Below are 13165 nucleotides of genomic sequence, written 5' to 3'. Positions count from 1 at the left end.
GTACGTGAAATGAAAAACAGAAATAGTCGTATGCGTGAAATTGCATTTCACACACTGTTTTGTATGGTTTCTATGGTTTAGATCTTACTAACAATGCAAAAAAAATACACGTCAGAAAATGACCCACTTCAGGCACAGATAAAACTATGCGTGAATTTCAATTTTTTGAATCAATTATAGAAAAAAATAATTATTACTTAATCACATTTTAGACGAGAATTGATTTTTGACTAATCAAAATCAAGGAATGTTTTGATTAAAAGTTCTTTCTCTGTTAAAAAAGGTAACTTACTTTAACAGAATGACTTCGAATCAACACTGATATCGCTAGAGGTTATGAAAATAATTACATTCGGGGGCGTATTCTATAACTTTTAAAGGGGCGTTAAAATTTTAGCGTCGTTTAAAATTTAAAATTTCAAGCCCTGATTGGTCATTGCTATGACAACTTAATTTAACGCCCTTTAAAATTTAGCGGGGCAGTTACAGAATACGCCCCAGGGTAGTTTAAAAAAAATGATTAATATTAATCTAAAAATACAGTTGCGGCCAAAATAAAGTAGGACAAGTCTTATTAAGAAATTTAGCCAAAATTGAGTTGAGTAAACCGGGGTTACTATAATAAATAAATAAATATTTTCATAGTAACCATAGAAAGGGCAAGCAAATTTACATTAGCGAAAAAACATTGTCCTACTTTATTTTGGCCGCCACTGTATGTATAGTCAAAATGTTTTGGATGTGGATTGTCAAACTCAAGGTCGCTTAAAACTTATGATTGAGCTGTACGTTAGTAAAATCTGTCATAAATTCCAAATACCTTATTGGCGCGCTTAGTTACTTTTGCTGGTAGTGCCAACTTAACGACAAGTCCCCAATTCACATGTAAGTATAACGTTCCGGCTGTAGCAATTTATACGAGTTTTATAAGATACCATTTTGTCGTGCTATAAAGCAAATAAGTGCGACAAAATGGCTTATAAAACGAGTGTAATACAATATGTTTTCTATTTTGCCCCTATTTTAACTCTAATATGCCACTCTAGATCCTGGTTCGTAGGGGAGTTGTTGAGAGTTAAATTTGCATTGGCAGCCTGGTTCTCACAGACTTTGTGAAGTAAATGCAAACAAATCTAAATAGTTAACATAATATTTAAAATTTATTTTTCACTCTAGAAGAATTTTGATAATTAACAATTTTATTTACATACTATGGCGGACAAAAAATTTAGGCTGGCCTGTCATTGGCTTGATATCAAAATGTGAAGCTGGCATTATGTTCAACTAACCCCATTTTCGATTTTTGTCATTTTTATCATCGTGACAGCGATAATCAAAAGTAAAAGTGGGAAAAGAAGCGTGCACCAGAGAGAAGTGCTACTACAAATCAGTTATGCTAGTGCGTCATGATCTGTAAGTTACGAAAAGGGCGAAGGAAACGCCAAACAGCTTGAAAATCTTCAGTTTGAAAAACTGACACATCAGTCATAATGACAATAAATGGTCGCTTGCATTAATTTTTTTGAAATGCCAGAAATTTGCCGGCCTAAATTTATTGTCCGCCATAGTACAAATAGTGCCAATTTTGCTTGCAATTTTGACAATAAAAGTGCAGCCAATTATCAATAAAAAAACGTCGCTAGGAACCAGGATGGAGCCAACTCGATTTAATATAGTAACTTTAGTGAAGTGCAGTGATCATCTAGCAACTACTCACTGTGAGTTACTGCCAACATTAAAAATTTAAGTAAATATTCCTGAAACCGGTATCGAAAAGAAATCCTTTTCGAAACCCATTTGAGTGTTGTACTGACTGTGTTAAAGCTGCAAAATAGAAAAAAAAAAACATGAAATGTTTCAGCGAGGGATTATAGGTCAATAAACTTGGAAAACCCATTCAACTTATTCCATAGCAACAAAATACCGAGTGATCAAAAAGGACTGTTTAAGTTGGCAGTACAATTAAGAAAATTTTTTAATTCGGTTATTTATAACACTGCAACTGGATATGTTTTGTTGGTTTATTTGACAAATACCTGATATAGGTATATTAGTAACAATGACAAGCCACCAACAACCGGAAGTTACTCCTGATATACGATTTAAAATACGATCCAGTGTTACCAACTTAAACAGTCCTTCTTGATCACCCCGTAGATGGTACTACGATTTAACCAAAATTACTATTACTCAGAAATTATTTATTATTTTTAGTCACTAAATATGTACATAATAATTTAATGGAATGTGCATAAGTTTCTAAATATGCTGTCGTACAGGGTGATCAAATTTAAAACTTATTTTATATAAAGTGCATCTTTACGGGTACATCTGAAATCCCTTTAAAAAATACAAATTTGTGTTCACATTGGTTGCGTCTAAATTTGAGCGGTGCAATTCCAATAATACAAGTAATTATTTTATAGATAAAACTTATTGCTTGATTTAAGTAGTTTTTTCGCATTTTATACAGTGAATATTACTGTACTCAAAGTCGCACATTAATAGGTCACTTTACAGCATAGCAACCAACCATTTTGTGTTTTTCGTATCTTTCCTTGGATTTTACAGGGAGGGGAGTTAACGAAGTTTCTCGGGCAGCTTTTAAAATATCTGTTGAGTTATTTTCCGCGCTATTTTCGCCTTTCAAATCCATCATTTTGAAATTTGTTTTGATGCTGTTATGTACAATTTCTGTCAGGTTGCTATGTTAATGAAAATCTACCTACTAAGGTTTTAAAAATTATTCGCAAACTTTTTTTTTACGAACAATTTTAACATTCTTAAAATGCGAAAAAATAGTATACCTACGCTCCTCGTGACAAAAGTGATTTTACTGGACTCATATGCCATACTCGTCTAGTAAACTTCCACTTTTCTAAACTTGTAACGTAATCTACTATTTCTATCTGTACTAAATGACAAAAAAAAACGAAACACATACAAGGGGTTTGATTTTTGAGATGAAATTTAGCGGATAGCTGAAGGGTCTAACAAGCAACAAATTATGAAAATTTGAACGAAATTCGATAAGAAGTAAACATTTTTTGCAATTTTTTTCTTCTACTCTGTTGATTACAACTTACAGTTTGTTGAAACGTTTTCAAACTGCAGAAAGCTTTATCACGTGTAAAGGGTGGCAAAGTATGCCCCCAGTTAGAAGATGTAATCAATTTCACCAATTAAGTTCTTTTGAACGAGAGCGCATAATTGGTCTACGAGAAGCAGGATTTTCGTACCGATAAATTGCAGCTGAGGTTAACGGAAAAGTGAGCACTGTGTTGCCTTGTTGTCAGGCATGGTTTGAAGAAGGAAGAGAAGCTCGTGTTCCCGGGTCAGATCGACGAAGAAGCACTACAGCAGCTCAAGACCGATATTTAACAATAATGGCATTAAGAGACCGTCACAATTCTACACGTCGAGCAGGAGATGAGTGGTTTGATGTTGAGGGTTGACCGATACACATGCGATCCATCAGTCGTACCGTCTACATTTGGTCCTGCCTTTAACAGCAGAACACAAACGGCAACGACTAGATTGGTGCCGGACACGAGAACACTGGGACATCGAAAGGAACACGATTGTCTTTTCTGATGAATCCAGATTTTGTTGGGACATAATGATGGTCGGCAAAGGGTTGGGAGACGGACGTGGTGAATGGCGTAATTTTGAGTTATGGTTTGGGGCTTTATGTGTTACTGAAGTAGATCTCCTCTGATATTCATCCAGGGCTCCATGACTACACAGCGATACATCCAAGAAGTTTTGCAACCGGTAACAATTCCTTTTGCATATGGCCACGAAGGAACCCTCTTCCAAAAGATAACGCTAGATCACATATAGCTCGGATATCTGCGCAATGTCTAGAAGAAGCTGGCGTAGATGTGCCTCCCTGGTCGCCCCGTTCGCCAGGTCTATCGCCCATCGAACACGTGTGAGACATGATAAGGAGAAAAATTTCAAATTTAGCTCGTCCTCCACAGACACTGGTACAATTTAGGTATGAAGTTCAGGTTGCCTGGGATAGTGTGCCTCAGGAGGATATCGATTACCTACCTGATCAGATCTAAAGTCCATTCAAAAATAAAAAAACACCAATGTCGCATTTTCCTCGATAATTACTATCGGCAACGGTGTTTAGTGTAAAATTTGGTGAGAATTGTAATTTTGAGGTTAAGTGTTTATTAAATGTCTTGTTTTTCTGGGCATGTTCAAGTAAAAATAAGAAGAATCAATAAATAAATGAAACGTGCTGCTAATAAAACAATATGAACGGAATTCAAAGCAATTGAATTTTATTTTGAATCAAATAAATGTCGTAATTTATAGTTAACAACATAGTATGAAAAAACATCTACCTAGGGTTTTTTAAATTTTACCAACCTAAAGCAACAGGTGGTGGTTTTTTAATTTTTGAATGGACTTTATGCTTCGTCGAGTGGCAGTGTGCATAAACACACGTGGAAACACCACGGCCTCCTTGATTTATAAGAGACTCGTCTCTTATCCGGCCTGTCGCATTCGATAAATGTTTTTGAAAATTCCCATAGACAACACAGTAAACCTATAGAACGCAAACTCCTATGCATTTTCCTCGTTTTTTTGAAAACGCACCCACCACAAGCCGTCAGGGGACGCTGCCGTTTTATAAAAATAAAAATCGCGGAAACTTGTGCCAAAATTTAAAAAATTATATTTTGACATATCAAGTCATAAGTAATAAATTTACTATTGTGAGACTTTGCACTTTGCCATAAATTTCCAAATCCAATTAAATATCCTGGGCGTTTTATGGAATGTATTAAAAAGACGGGTAACAAGCAGTTATCTACTTTGGAGCCTATGAAAGTGTTGGTATAACAGCTACACTGTGTATGGACTTCATTTTTCCAGCAAAGACTTCGACACGAACAAATGTGGCCGTACCCTCGATACAAGATACAACTTCCCTCCTTTTCCAGTCCAGATTTACTTCCAGTAATAGCAAAAAAATATTGATAATTATATTTTAACTGAAAAGTACTTTTTATAGAATTTTCATCCAATCTACTGATCTACGACCTTTCTACTGAAGACACTATAATTGTGTAACTCCTGTTTTATATAGTAATGACGATGAAGATATAAATTCTTATGATGTGAAAGTCTCAAAAAGAAAATAAGAAAAGCTGAGCATATTCAAAATTATAAAAAGGCAGAATGTCGATCCAAAATTCGGGTTGCAATGTACCGAAAACGTATAAAACTTCATGCAAAATTCGATGTCAAAATAAAGAGCAAAGCAATGCAAGGCAAGGATGCGATAAATTTTGCCGCAATTGAGGAAAAGAAAGACCAAACCAAAATTTATAAAAATGTAATGGAAATGTATCGAAAAAGATTGAAAATAATAACTTCGAAATAAATGTTGTCTTTTAGTTTAATAAATAAATTACTTTAAATTAAAATAAATAAAAAAGCCAGGATATCCAGCTGGCTGTGTCTTATTTTGCACCTACCACAAGCCAGTAGCAGTAGCAGTAGCGTCGGGGCACAAAAAACTATGGGAGTTTGCGTTCTATAAGTTTACTGTGTTGTCTATGAAATTCCCCGTATAGTATGTCCATCTAGCGACTTTAATGTGACCCATATATTAGTATATGCAACTAAAAATACGTATGAATAATGACATTTTGTATAATAAATTGTCAATTTGAAAAACTAAGTGCAGTCGAAACTTTAAAAAATGCCACAAACAAAGAAAAAATGTTGTATTAGTTCACGACATAAAGTTAACATTTCTTATCATAATCTATCCAATGATATCACTTTAAATGCAGCATAGAAGATAGGACTGAGAGATCATACTGGTAATATCATGAGTGCCGCAGAATATGCAAGTAGTAAAATGTTACCAAGATTCCAAAATTTAAGGATCAATGTAAATATTTCAGTCACCTTGCAAGATAGTTCTCTGGAAAAACTAGAAAAATTGTCTTCCTTTACTTATTTGCCAAGAACCAATTTTCAAATTGAGACGGCGGCAACAGCTTTTTTATGTGGCTACTTAGGTAATTATGAAAATAACGGAGGCAGTCCATGGATGTGATTATTGCTTGTCACATTTACAAGATTCAAATTCGAAAAAGAAAATCCCTTTACTGGAATTAATTTATTACTAAGATAGAGGAAGGCTAAGTTACCCCAATGATCAATTTGTGGGTCTAGTATAGTTTGGGAATGAGAAATTGGAATTTTAGCTTCTTCACTTGCAATGGGTTTTGGGAAGGTTAAACATTATAGATAATAATGAAGATTTACGGCTATGAGCAGTTCATTCCAGGAGGGACAAACAATCTGCATTTTGCCGATATTTGGCATCCCTTTTTAGTAACTAGCAGGTAGATAAACTTACACTATCGTAAATCTTCATTATTATAATCTTTACAATCTACCCATTGCAAGTGAAGAAGCTAAAATTCCAATTTCTCGTTCGCAAACTATACGATTTACAATAATTTCAATAATAGTAGAAATTCTACCAAGCATTCCAAAGGACAATATAAATTTTGTTTTGAAGAATATCTTGGCCTCAATCTTTCGGGAAATCCACTAATTCATTGTCCTGTTCATGGTAAAATGTGAGTGAGACACTTATTTAAAAATTAGAACTTCCTGTCATTGTAAATTTTTGTAACTTGCACTCCCAGACAAATAAAAAAAAATTATAAAAAAGAAAATTGTTGAAATTAAATTTACCGTTCATAAAAAATCTTTTTGATTTGAGATTTTGAAAAGGTGTCACATGTATGTGTGCGTTAAAACTGTTGAAAAATGTTGAAAACACGTCTATAAAACAATAATTTCCTGCAAGGCAGGCAACCAGTACAACACATAAGCCCCGTATTGTGGCGCACCCTATAAAACAAAAATTATGCCTAGAACTACGAATGCGGCAGGCCGGATAAGAGACGAGTCTCTTATGAATCTAGGAGGCCGTGGGAAACACACATTAATTAACATTTTAATTGTTTTATGTGACACAAATTTGTTCCAATTTTCATCGTTGGTATATTTAGTAGATGTAAATTAGTAGGTACACCAAGTTTCGTCTTAAAAATCAAACTCCTTGTATGTGTTTCGTTTTTTTTTGTCATTTAGTATACATATTTTCATTTCGAGTACATATAACAATTTTGTTACGTACCTACTGTATTTTATTGCTAATCCGCTAGATCAGGATCGAGAAGCTGATTTGCAGAACGTTTGGAAGTGTTGATTGAATAGATTTTTCTAATCAAGGAGTCTATTTCTTTTAATCAATTGAGTTTTCAAATAAGCAAAAAAGAATTAAAACCCTGATGAACGAATAACCTTTTTCGTTATCATTGCATGTAAAAAACAATTTTTTTTTCGATCACCCTATGTACTTATTGATCGTTTAAAATATATCTAAGTGTTACTATCAGTCTGTAGGAGTGTAGTCCTTATTATGATGTTTTAAGAACAAACAAATTTGTTTAAATGTAGGCCTTTCAGTGTCGTCTCTCTTCCAGCATTGACACATAAGTTCGTAAACTTCTGACGAGCAGATATGGGGTTTATTAAGTAAAACCTGAAATTATGAAATATTAGGTATATTGTTTTACTTGATAGTTTTAACTAATTCCAGACCTGTAATTCACCCCCGTAATACATATGTTCGGCGTTTTGAATGACCTTCTCATTAGACAAATTACTAAAAGGTCGTTCACATGCAAAGCTAAGAATTTCCCAAAGGGTAACTGCGAACGCCCAAACACTGCTTGAGCAAGAATATCGATCCTGAAACATTCAAAATAAAAAGTGTTGTTAGTGTACATTACCTTAATACTTACAAGAAGAATGCTTTCCCACGGTAACCAACGTATAGGAGCAGGTGGCCGACCACCAATTTCAGCGTAATCTTTTCGGTATTGAGGCTTGCACATAGCTACGTCTGCTACTTTTACAACATACCTTCTTCCAACGAGGCAGTTTCTGAGTTAAAAACATAAAATAGTTATTTTATCGCGCAGTAAATACATAATACATACCTAGCGGCCAAGTCTTTGTGAACCACATGTTTGGTTTCTAGATATTTCATTCCAGAAGCAATTTGGGTCGCCATGTAAATAAGATTATCCACGCTACAAATTAATACAAATTTCAGTATAAAAATTACACACCAATTTTTTTTTGTAAAAATCATAAATTCATTGTTTACAATGTTACAAATATAAAAATTCATTGATTACACCAAGTTATTCAAGACAATGCACCTGACGGCCGTAACATAGTTTGAGGTTGTCAAATTCCACTAAATCAGAACCGGTGTATTAAATTACCATTGAAACTTTTTTGGTTATTTTACAATATTAAAAATATAGTTAGAAATTTTTTAATTTACAACTATACAAGATATTTCACGTGTGATAATGAGTTCAACGGAATTGAAAATGCAACTCACAATACATTTCCAAAGTGAACGTGGCTATTTTAAATATCGTATTGTTTTAATAGTACCTACCTAGTTTATTTTTCTTTATACCACACTGTTATTAGGATTTATCAGTACTCAATGCTTGATTGATATGACATCTATTAACAGTCTAGGCCGTTATTCAAAATTATCAGACCGAGGCCGTTATTTTTGCTGCCGTTGCTACGGTTACGACACAAATGACAACTAAATTGAATTTTTGAAGTAAAGAGAAATGTCAGTCTTACAAATAAATCATTGTTAAATGTTAAGTATTATTGGTATAAAGAAAACTATAAAACAACATACGGCCGATATGGATATAACAGACTCGGTTGATTATAAAATCTCGGCCCGCCTCGATTTTACAATATCTCAACCTCGTCTGTTATATAATCCATATCGGCCTAATACCGTTATATACTATAACGAGTTTGTGTGTAAATTGGGCCTTTTTTGGCATGAGTGAGCCAGTTTAAAACGCGAGTGAAACGAGCGTTTTAAAGGCCTACGAGTTGAATACAACGTTTTTTTGTTCGACGAGCCCCTTAAAGGCCCCAAATCGCTTAAAATCTTTAAAATTAGCTTGACGTTTCGTTTTGACAAGTTGTGACATTTCTCAAAATCCGTCCACACAGGAGAAAATTCTCAAATTCTGACAGTGAAATTATGAATCCATGATGCCTTTGCTTCCAATAATTTTCTTTGTCACAACTAACATTGCGAAAAAGTTAAAATATGACGATTAATAAATAGTTATTTATTGTATAAATGTTTTAGGGCCGGTTTCACCAACGCCAGTTAAAGTTAACTGTAGGTTAAAATGTTTTGTTACTTTAGTTACCTATTGTTATAACAATGTTTTCGTATATTTTAACCTACAGTTAACTTTAACTGGCGTAGGTGAAACCGGCCCATAGATAGCATTTTATCCACGCAAGAATATTTAAACGCGAGTGCGAACGCACGAGCGTTTAATATTCTTAAGTGGATAAAATGCGACTAAAACACGAATGCGATATAACGTTTTATCCACAATCACAAGCCCAAATTATTATTTAAAATATCACAAAGAATGTCCCTTCTGAAACTTGGTGAGACTCAGAACGCGAAGTGCTGGTTGTTAAGGTTATTTGTTGTTTATTTTTTCGTTTTACTCGAAAATGGAAGAAGTTGAGTCTATTCCTCAAGAAATCTTTGAAGAAGCCCAAGAAGCACCTCAGCGTTTACTACCAGAAAAGTCTAAAGAACATTACGAGTAGTTTATTCCACTAGTGGATAAAATGTTAGTTAATACGGTTCATAAGAGTGGATAAAAGTCGTTTTAAAATGTGATTGTGGATAACAGTAGTTTATTTAACGAGTTCGTGTGTAAATTGGGCTTTTTTTGGCACGAGTGGGCCAGTTTTAAAAACCCACGAGTGCCAAAAAAGGCCTAATTTACAGACGAACGAGTTGAATACATCGTTTTTTTGTTCTACGAGTCCCTTAAAGGCTCCAAACGCGCTTAAAATCTTTAAAATTAACTTGGCGTTTCGTTTTGACAAGTTGTGACATTTATCAAAATCCGTTCACACAGAAGAAAATTCTCAAATTATGACAGTGTCGAACAAAAAATGCACCTATTCAAACGATGAGAAGACATGATCCTGATTTATGGCGAATGTAATAAAAATGCTTCTGCCGCTGGGAGTTTATGCAGACAATAAATACATATAATCAATTCACTTTTGTAATGACGAAACAGAGTTACTAAATTTAGTAACTTTTGTCTTGTGAACACATCTTTTTACCGCGAATTTGGGCTTTTAAAAAGTTAGGTTATGGGTCACGTCATTTGTTCTGTCAAAACTGGTCCAATTCAAAGTATAGTGAAACTAAATGTGTTTAATTATTTTGAAGAAAAAAACAAAGTTGCACTACACAAATACGAAAAGGCAGTTGAACATAACAATGAAATAATTTTGCATTTTGCTACTCATCCTCGTCATCGTCGCTGTCTGCCAAGTCCGAATCTGAATCTTCAACCGAATTAACAATATTTGTTGATATGTCATGAATCCTAAAGTTTCCCATAAGCCTTGTTCTTGTCCTTCATTTAAAATTCTATACATACTTCTGGGATTGAAACCTGTGCAGCACTTAGGAAGAGTTTTATTTAGATTAGGATTTACCGAAAAAACATTCGCTACTGCTTCTACAATTTTGTACTTTACGTATTCAGGTTTCCATTATCTCCATGAGTAATTTCTTTCTTAATTTTGTTGAAACCCTTTAAAACGTGCTGCTTCGTCTTCTTGCTTATTGATGCTTTTCTCCGTTTTGGAAATTCATTCATTTTGGCAGTGACAATAATATGACATTTTAAATCATTGCCAACTGGCGAATTTTCATATATTTGGTAAAAAAATCTAACAAAAAAAAAGTTCCAGTTAGTTCGTCGTTTACAAAAATACAGGGTCGCTACAAAGTATGGCAACAGTTAAATATCTCGAGAATGGTTTCTTGCAAATCCTTGAGATTTGGTATGGAGTTAAGAGCATTTAAATTCTATTCTTTGCAATTTTTGCAGTTTTATACCATCATTTGTTTTCGAGATACAAAGCTAACTAGAATTTTTTTAAATGGCAACAGGGGTTAATTTTATGATTTTTGAAAAGAGATTTTTTTCTGAATTCAACGATGTATCACATGTAATAATAGTTTACATAACAACCTTAAAAAAAAATGTTAAATTTAATTCAAAAATAAATAAACGTAGCTACCGTTTGAGGCTCTTTTTATTAAACCTATCAAACCGTTTGTTGGAATTCTTTGAAATTTGCTACGGAGTTAAGGGCATTTAAATTCTATAATTTGTATTTTTTTTTTTGAGTTTAATACCTTCATTTGTTTTCGAGATACAAAGCTAACTTGAATTTTTTTAAATGGCAACAGGGGTCAATTTCATGATAAAGGGTGTTTTTTTTTAATTCAACACTGTATCACATAATGACCGTTTCATTTTTTGTGTATCATCAAGAGTGTCACTCATCACTTCAGCACAGCTTCGTCTCCTATCACCATATCCAATCATCATTAGAACTTCTATCCGCTCGGTTTCATTTAAATAAGGCATTTTTATAAAAAATAAATAAATTACCTAATAATAGAAACCTTTTTCAAAGATAACTGTTTATTTATTTTTGAATTAAAATTAAAAAAAAAAATTTTACCATTCTTATGTAAACTATTATTGCATGTGATACATCGTTGCATTCAGAAAAAAAAACTTTTTCCAAAAATCATAAAATTAACCCCTGTTGCCATTTAAAAAAATTCAAGTTAGCCTTGTATCTCGAAAACAAATGAAGGTATAAAACTGAAAAAATTGGAAAGAATAGAATTTAAATGCTCTTAACTCCTTACCAAATCTCAAGGATTTCCGAGAAACCATTCTCGAGATAAACTAGGCAAAAATGAATAGGGAATTTTTGAATTTTTGATTTTTTTCTTAATACAGTTTAAAATGTATAATGAAATGTTTTTGCCTAGTTTATTTAGCTGTTGCCATACTTTGTAGCGACCCTGTATAGTGATTTTTTTTTAATAAACAATTTTCAATGTCAAAATTAAGTAAAAAACCACTCTGTACCACCCTAAAATGTGCACATATGGGCCAGCTGTACAACAATTTGACACCAAATCATAGTTAAGGTTATATTCATTGCACTTCCCGGACCTGTTTTCCGCGAATTCATTTTCAAAACAAATTTAATGAGAAATCAGCGGAAATATTTTTCGAATTTGAAATAAAATCTCGCTCGTCAGGGCGCAGGCTCAGTTCGATTAAAAAAATATTGACACTCAGTGTGACTAATCGTATTATCATGAAAATCACTGTTTGGCTCGTACCAACATGATAACGTTTTGACAATTGTTTATTAAAAAATTTCAATTATATGCAATTACATTCTCAAAAACTCTTCGCTTTCCACAATTTCATTTAACTTAGCTAATGACGTTTATGTCAAAATTTATAAAACTGCACAGCTACCTATGTTTTATGTTTTTTAAATTATAAAACAATGATCCACGTTAACTTTGGAAATGTATTGTGTAATACCAAGGCGGTCTCTATTTTAACAGGCCAGGACACTGGCTGTGTTGCCAAATTTCTTAGTGGGCCATTCCATAGCATCTTGAGTTTCAAAAATATTGGCACTTCCATAGGAAGGCGGTTCATTCAAAAATGATTTTGACAAGACAATTAATTGTGCAATTAATTTCAGTAATTGAAAAACAAACATGCCACACAAATGCTGTGTTCTCGTAGATACCCAATTGCAAGTCAAATTATGCTTCAAGTAAGTCTTCCTACTGTTACTTCCGTACCGAGATGATTTGATCGGTTTTGATTTAAAAAAAAAATAAATAAAATAAAAAAAGAAAAGTGGGCGAAAGGGGAATGACAGTGACGGAAGTTTTTTTTTAGTTGTTGACTGAACGGTCCCAACTTACGTAAAATTGGCATCACCGTCCGCAAATCGGCCTTGTCTTGTGTTCGTTATACCTAACTGATTTCCCTCTAACAAGTAAGTGCACGACTTTTCAACCGCATCAGTGTCCCCGAGCCGGGAACGATAAGAGACATCGCACCTATCACCGGTACCCACAGTGGTCGTAGCTTGACCACCAGAAGCCCCG

General features: G+C 33.7%; 1 protein-coding gene across 1 annotated transcript in view; it reads right to left on the bottom strand.

Moving 5' to 3' along the window:
- Nucleotides 1-229: 229 nt before the first annotated feature.
- Nucleotides 230-13165, bottom strand: part of LOC138141231 (discoidin domain-containing receptor 2-like) — a 173371-nt gene continuing 160435 nt past the window's right edge. The window contains exons 14-18 of the mRNA XM_069061930.1: nucleotides 8055-8147; nucleotides 7857-7998; nucleotides 7654-7803; nucleotides 6785-7594; nucleotides 230-713 (exon numbers count right to left, since the gene is read on the bottom strand). Coding sequence (XP_068918031.1) covers nucleotides 7445-7594; nucleotides 7654-7803; nucleotides 7857-7998; nucleotides 8055-8147 — 535 coding nt within the window. The 3' untranslated portion in view covers nucleotides 230-713; nucleotides 6785-7444. The remainder of the gene's footprint in view (nucleotides 714-6784; nucleotides 7595-7653; nucleotides 7804-7856; nucleotides 7999-8054; nucleotides 8148-13165) is intronic.

The sequence above is a fragment of the Tenebrio molitor genome, chromosome 1, assembly GCF_963966145.1.
Source record: "Tenebrio molitor chromosome 1, icTenMoli1.1, whole genome shotgun sequence".
In the NCBI taxonomy this organism is placed as follows: domain Eukaryota; kingdom Metazoa; phylum Arthropoda; class Insecta; order Coleoptera; family Tenebrionidae; genus Tenebrio; species Tenebrio molitor.
This window is presented reverse-complemented; position numbering and strand designations above follow the sequence as displayed.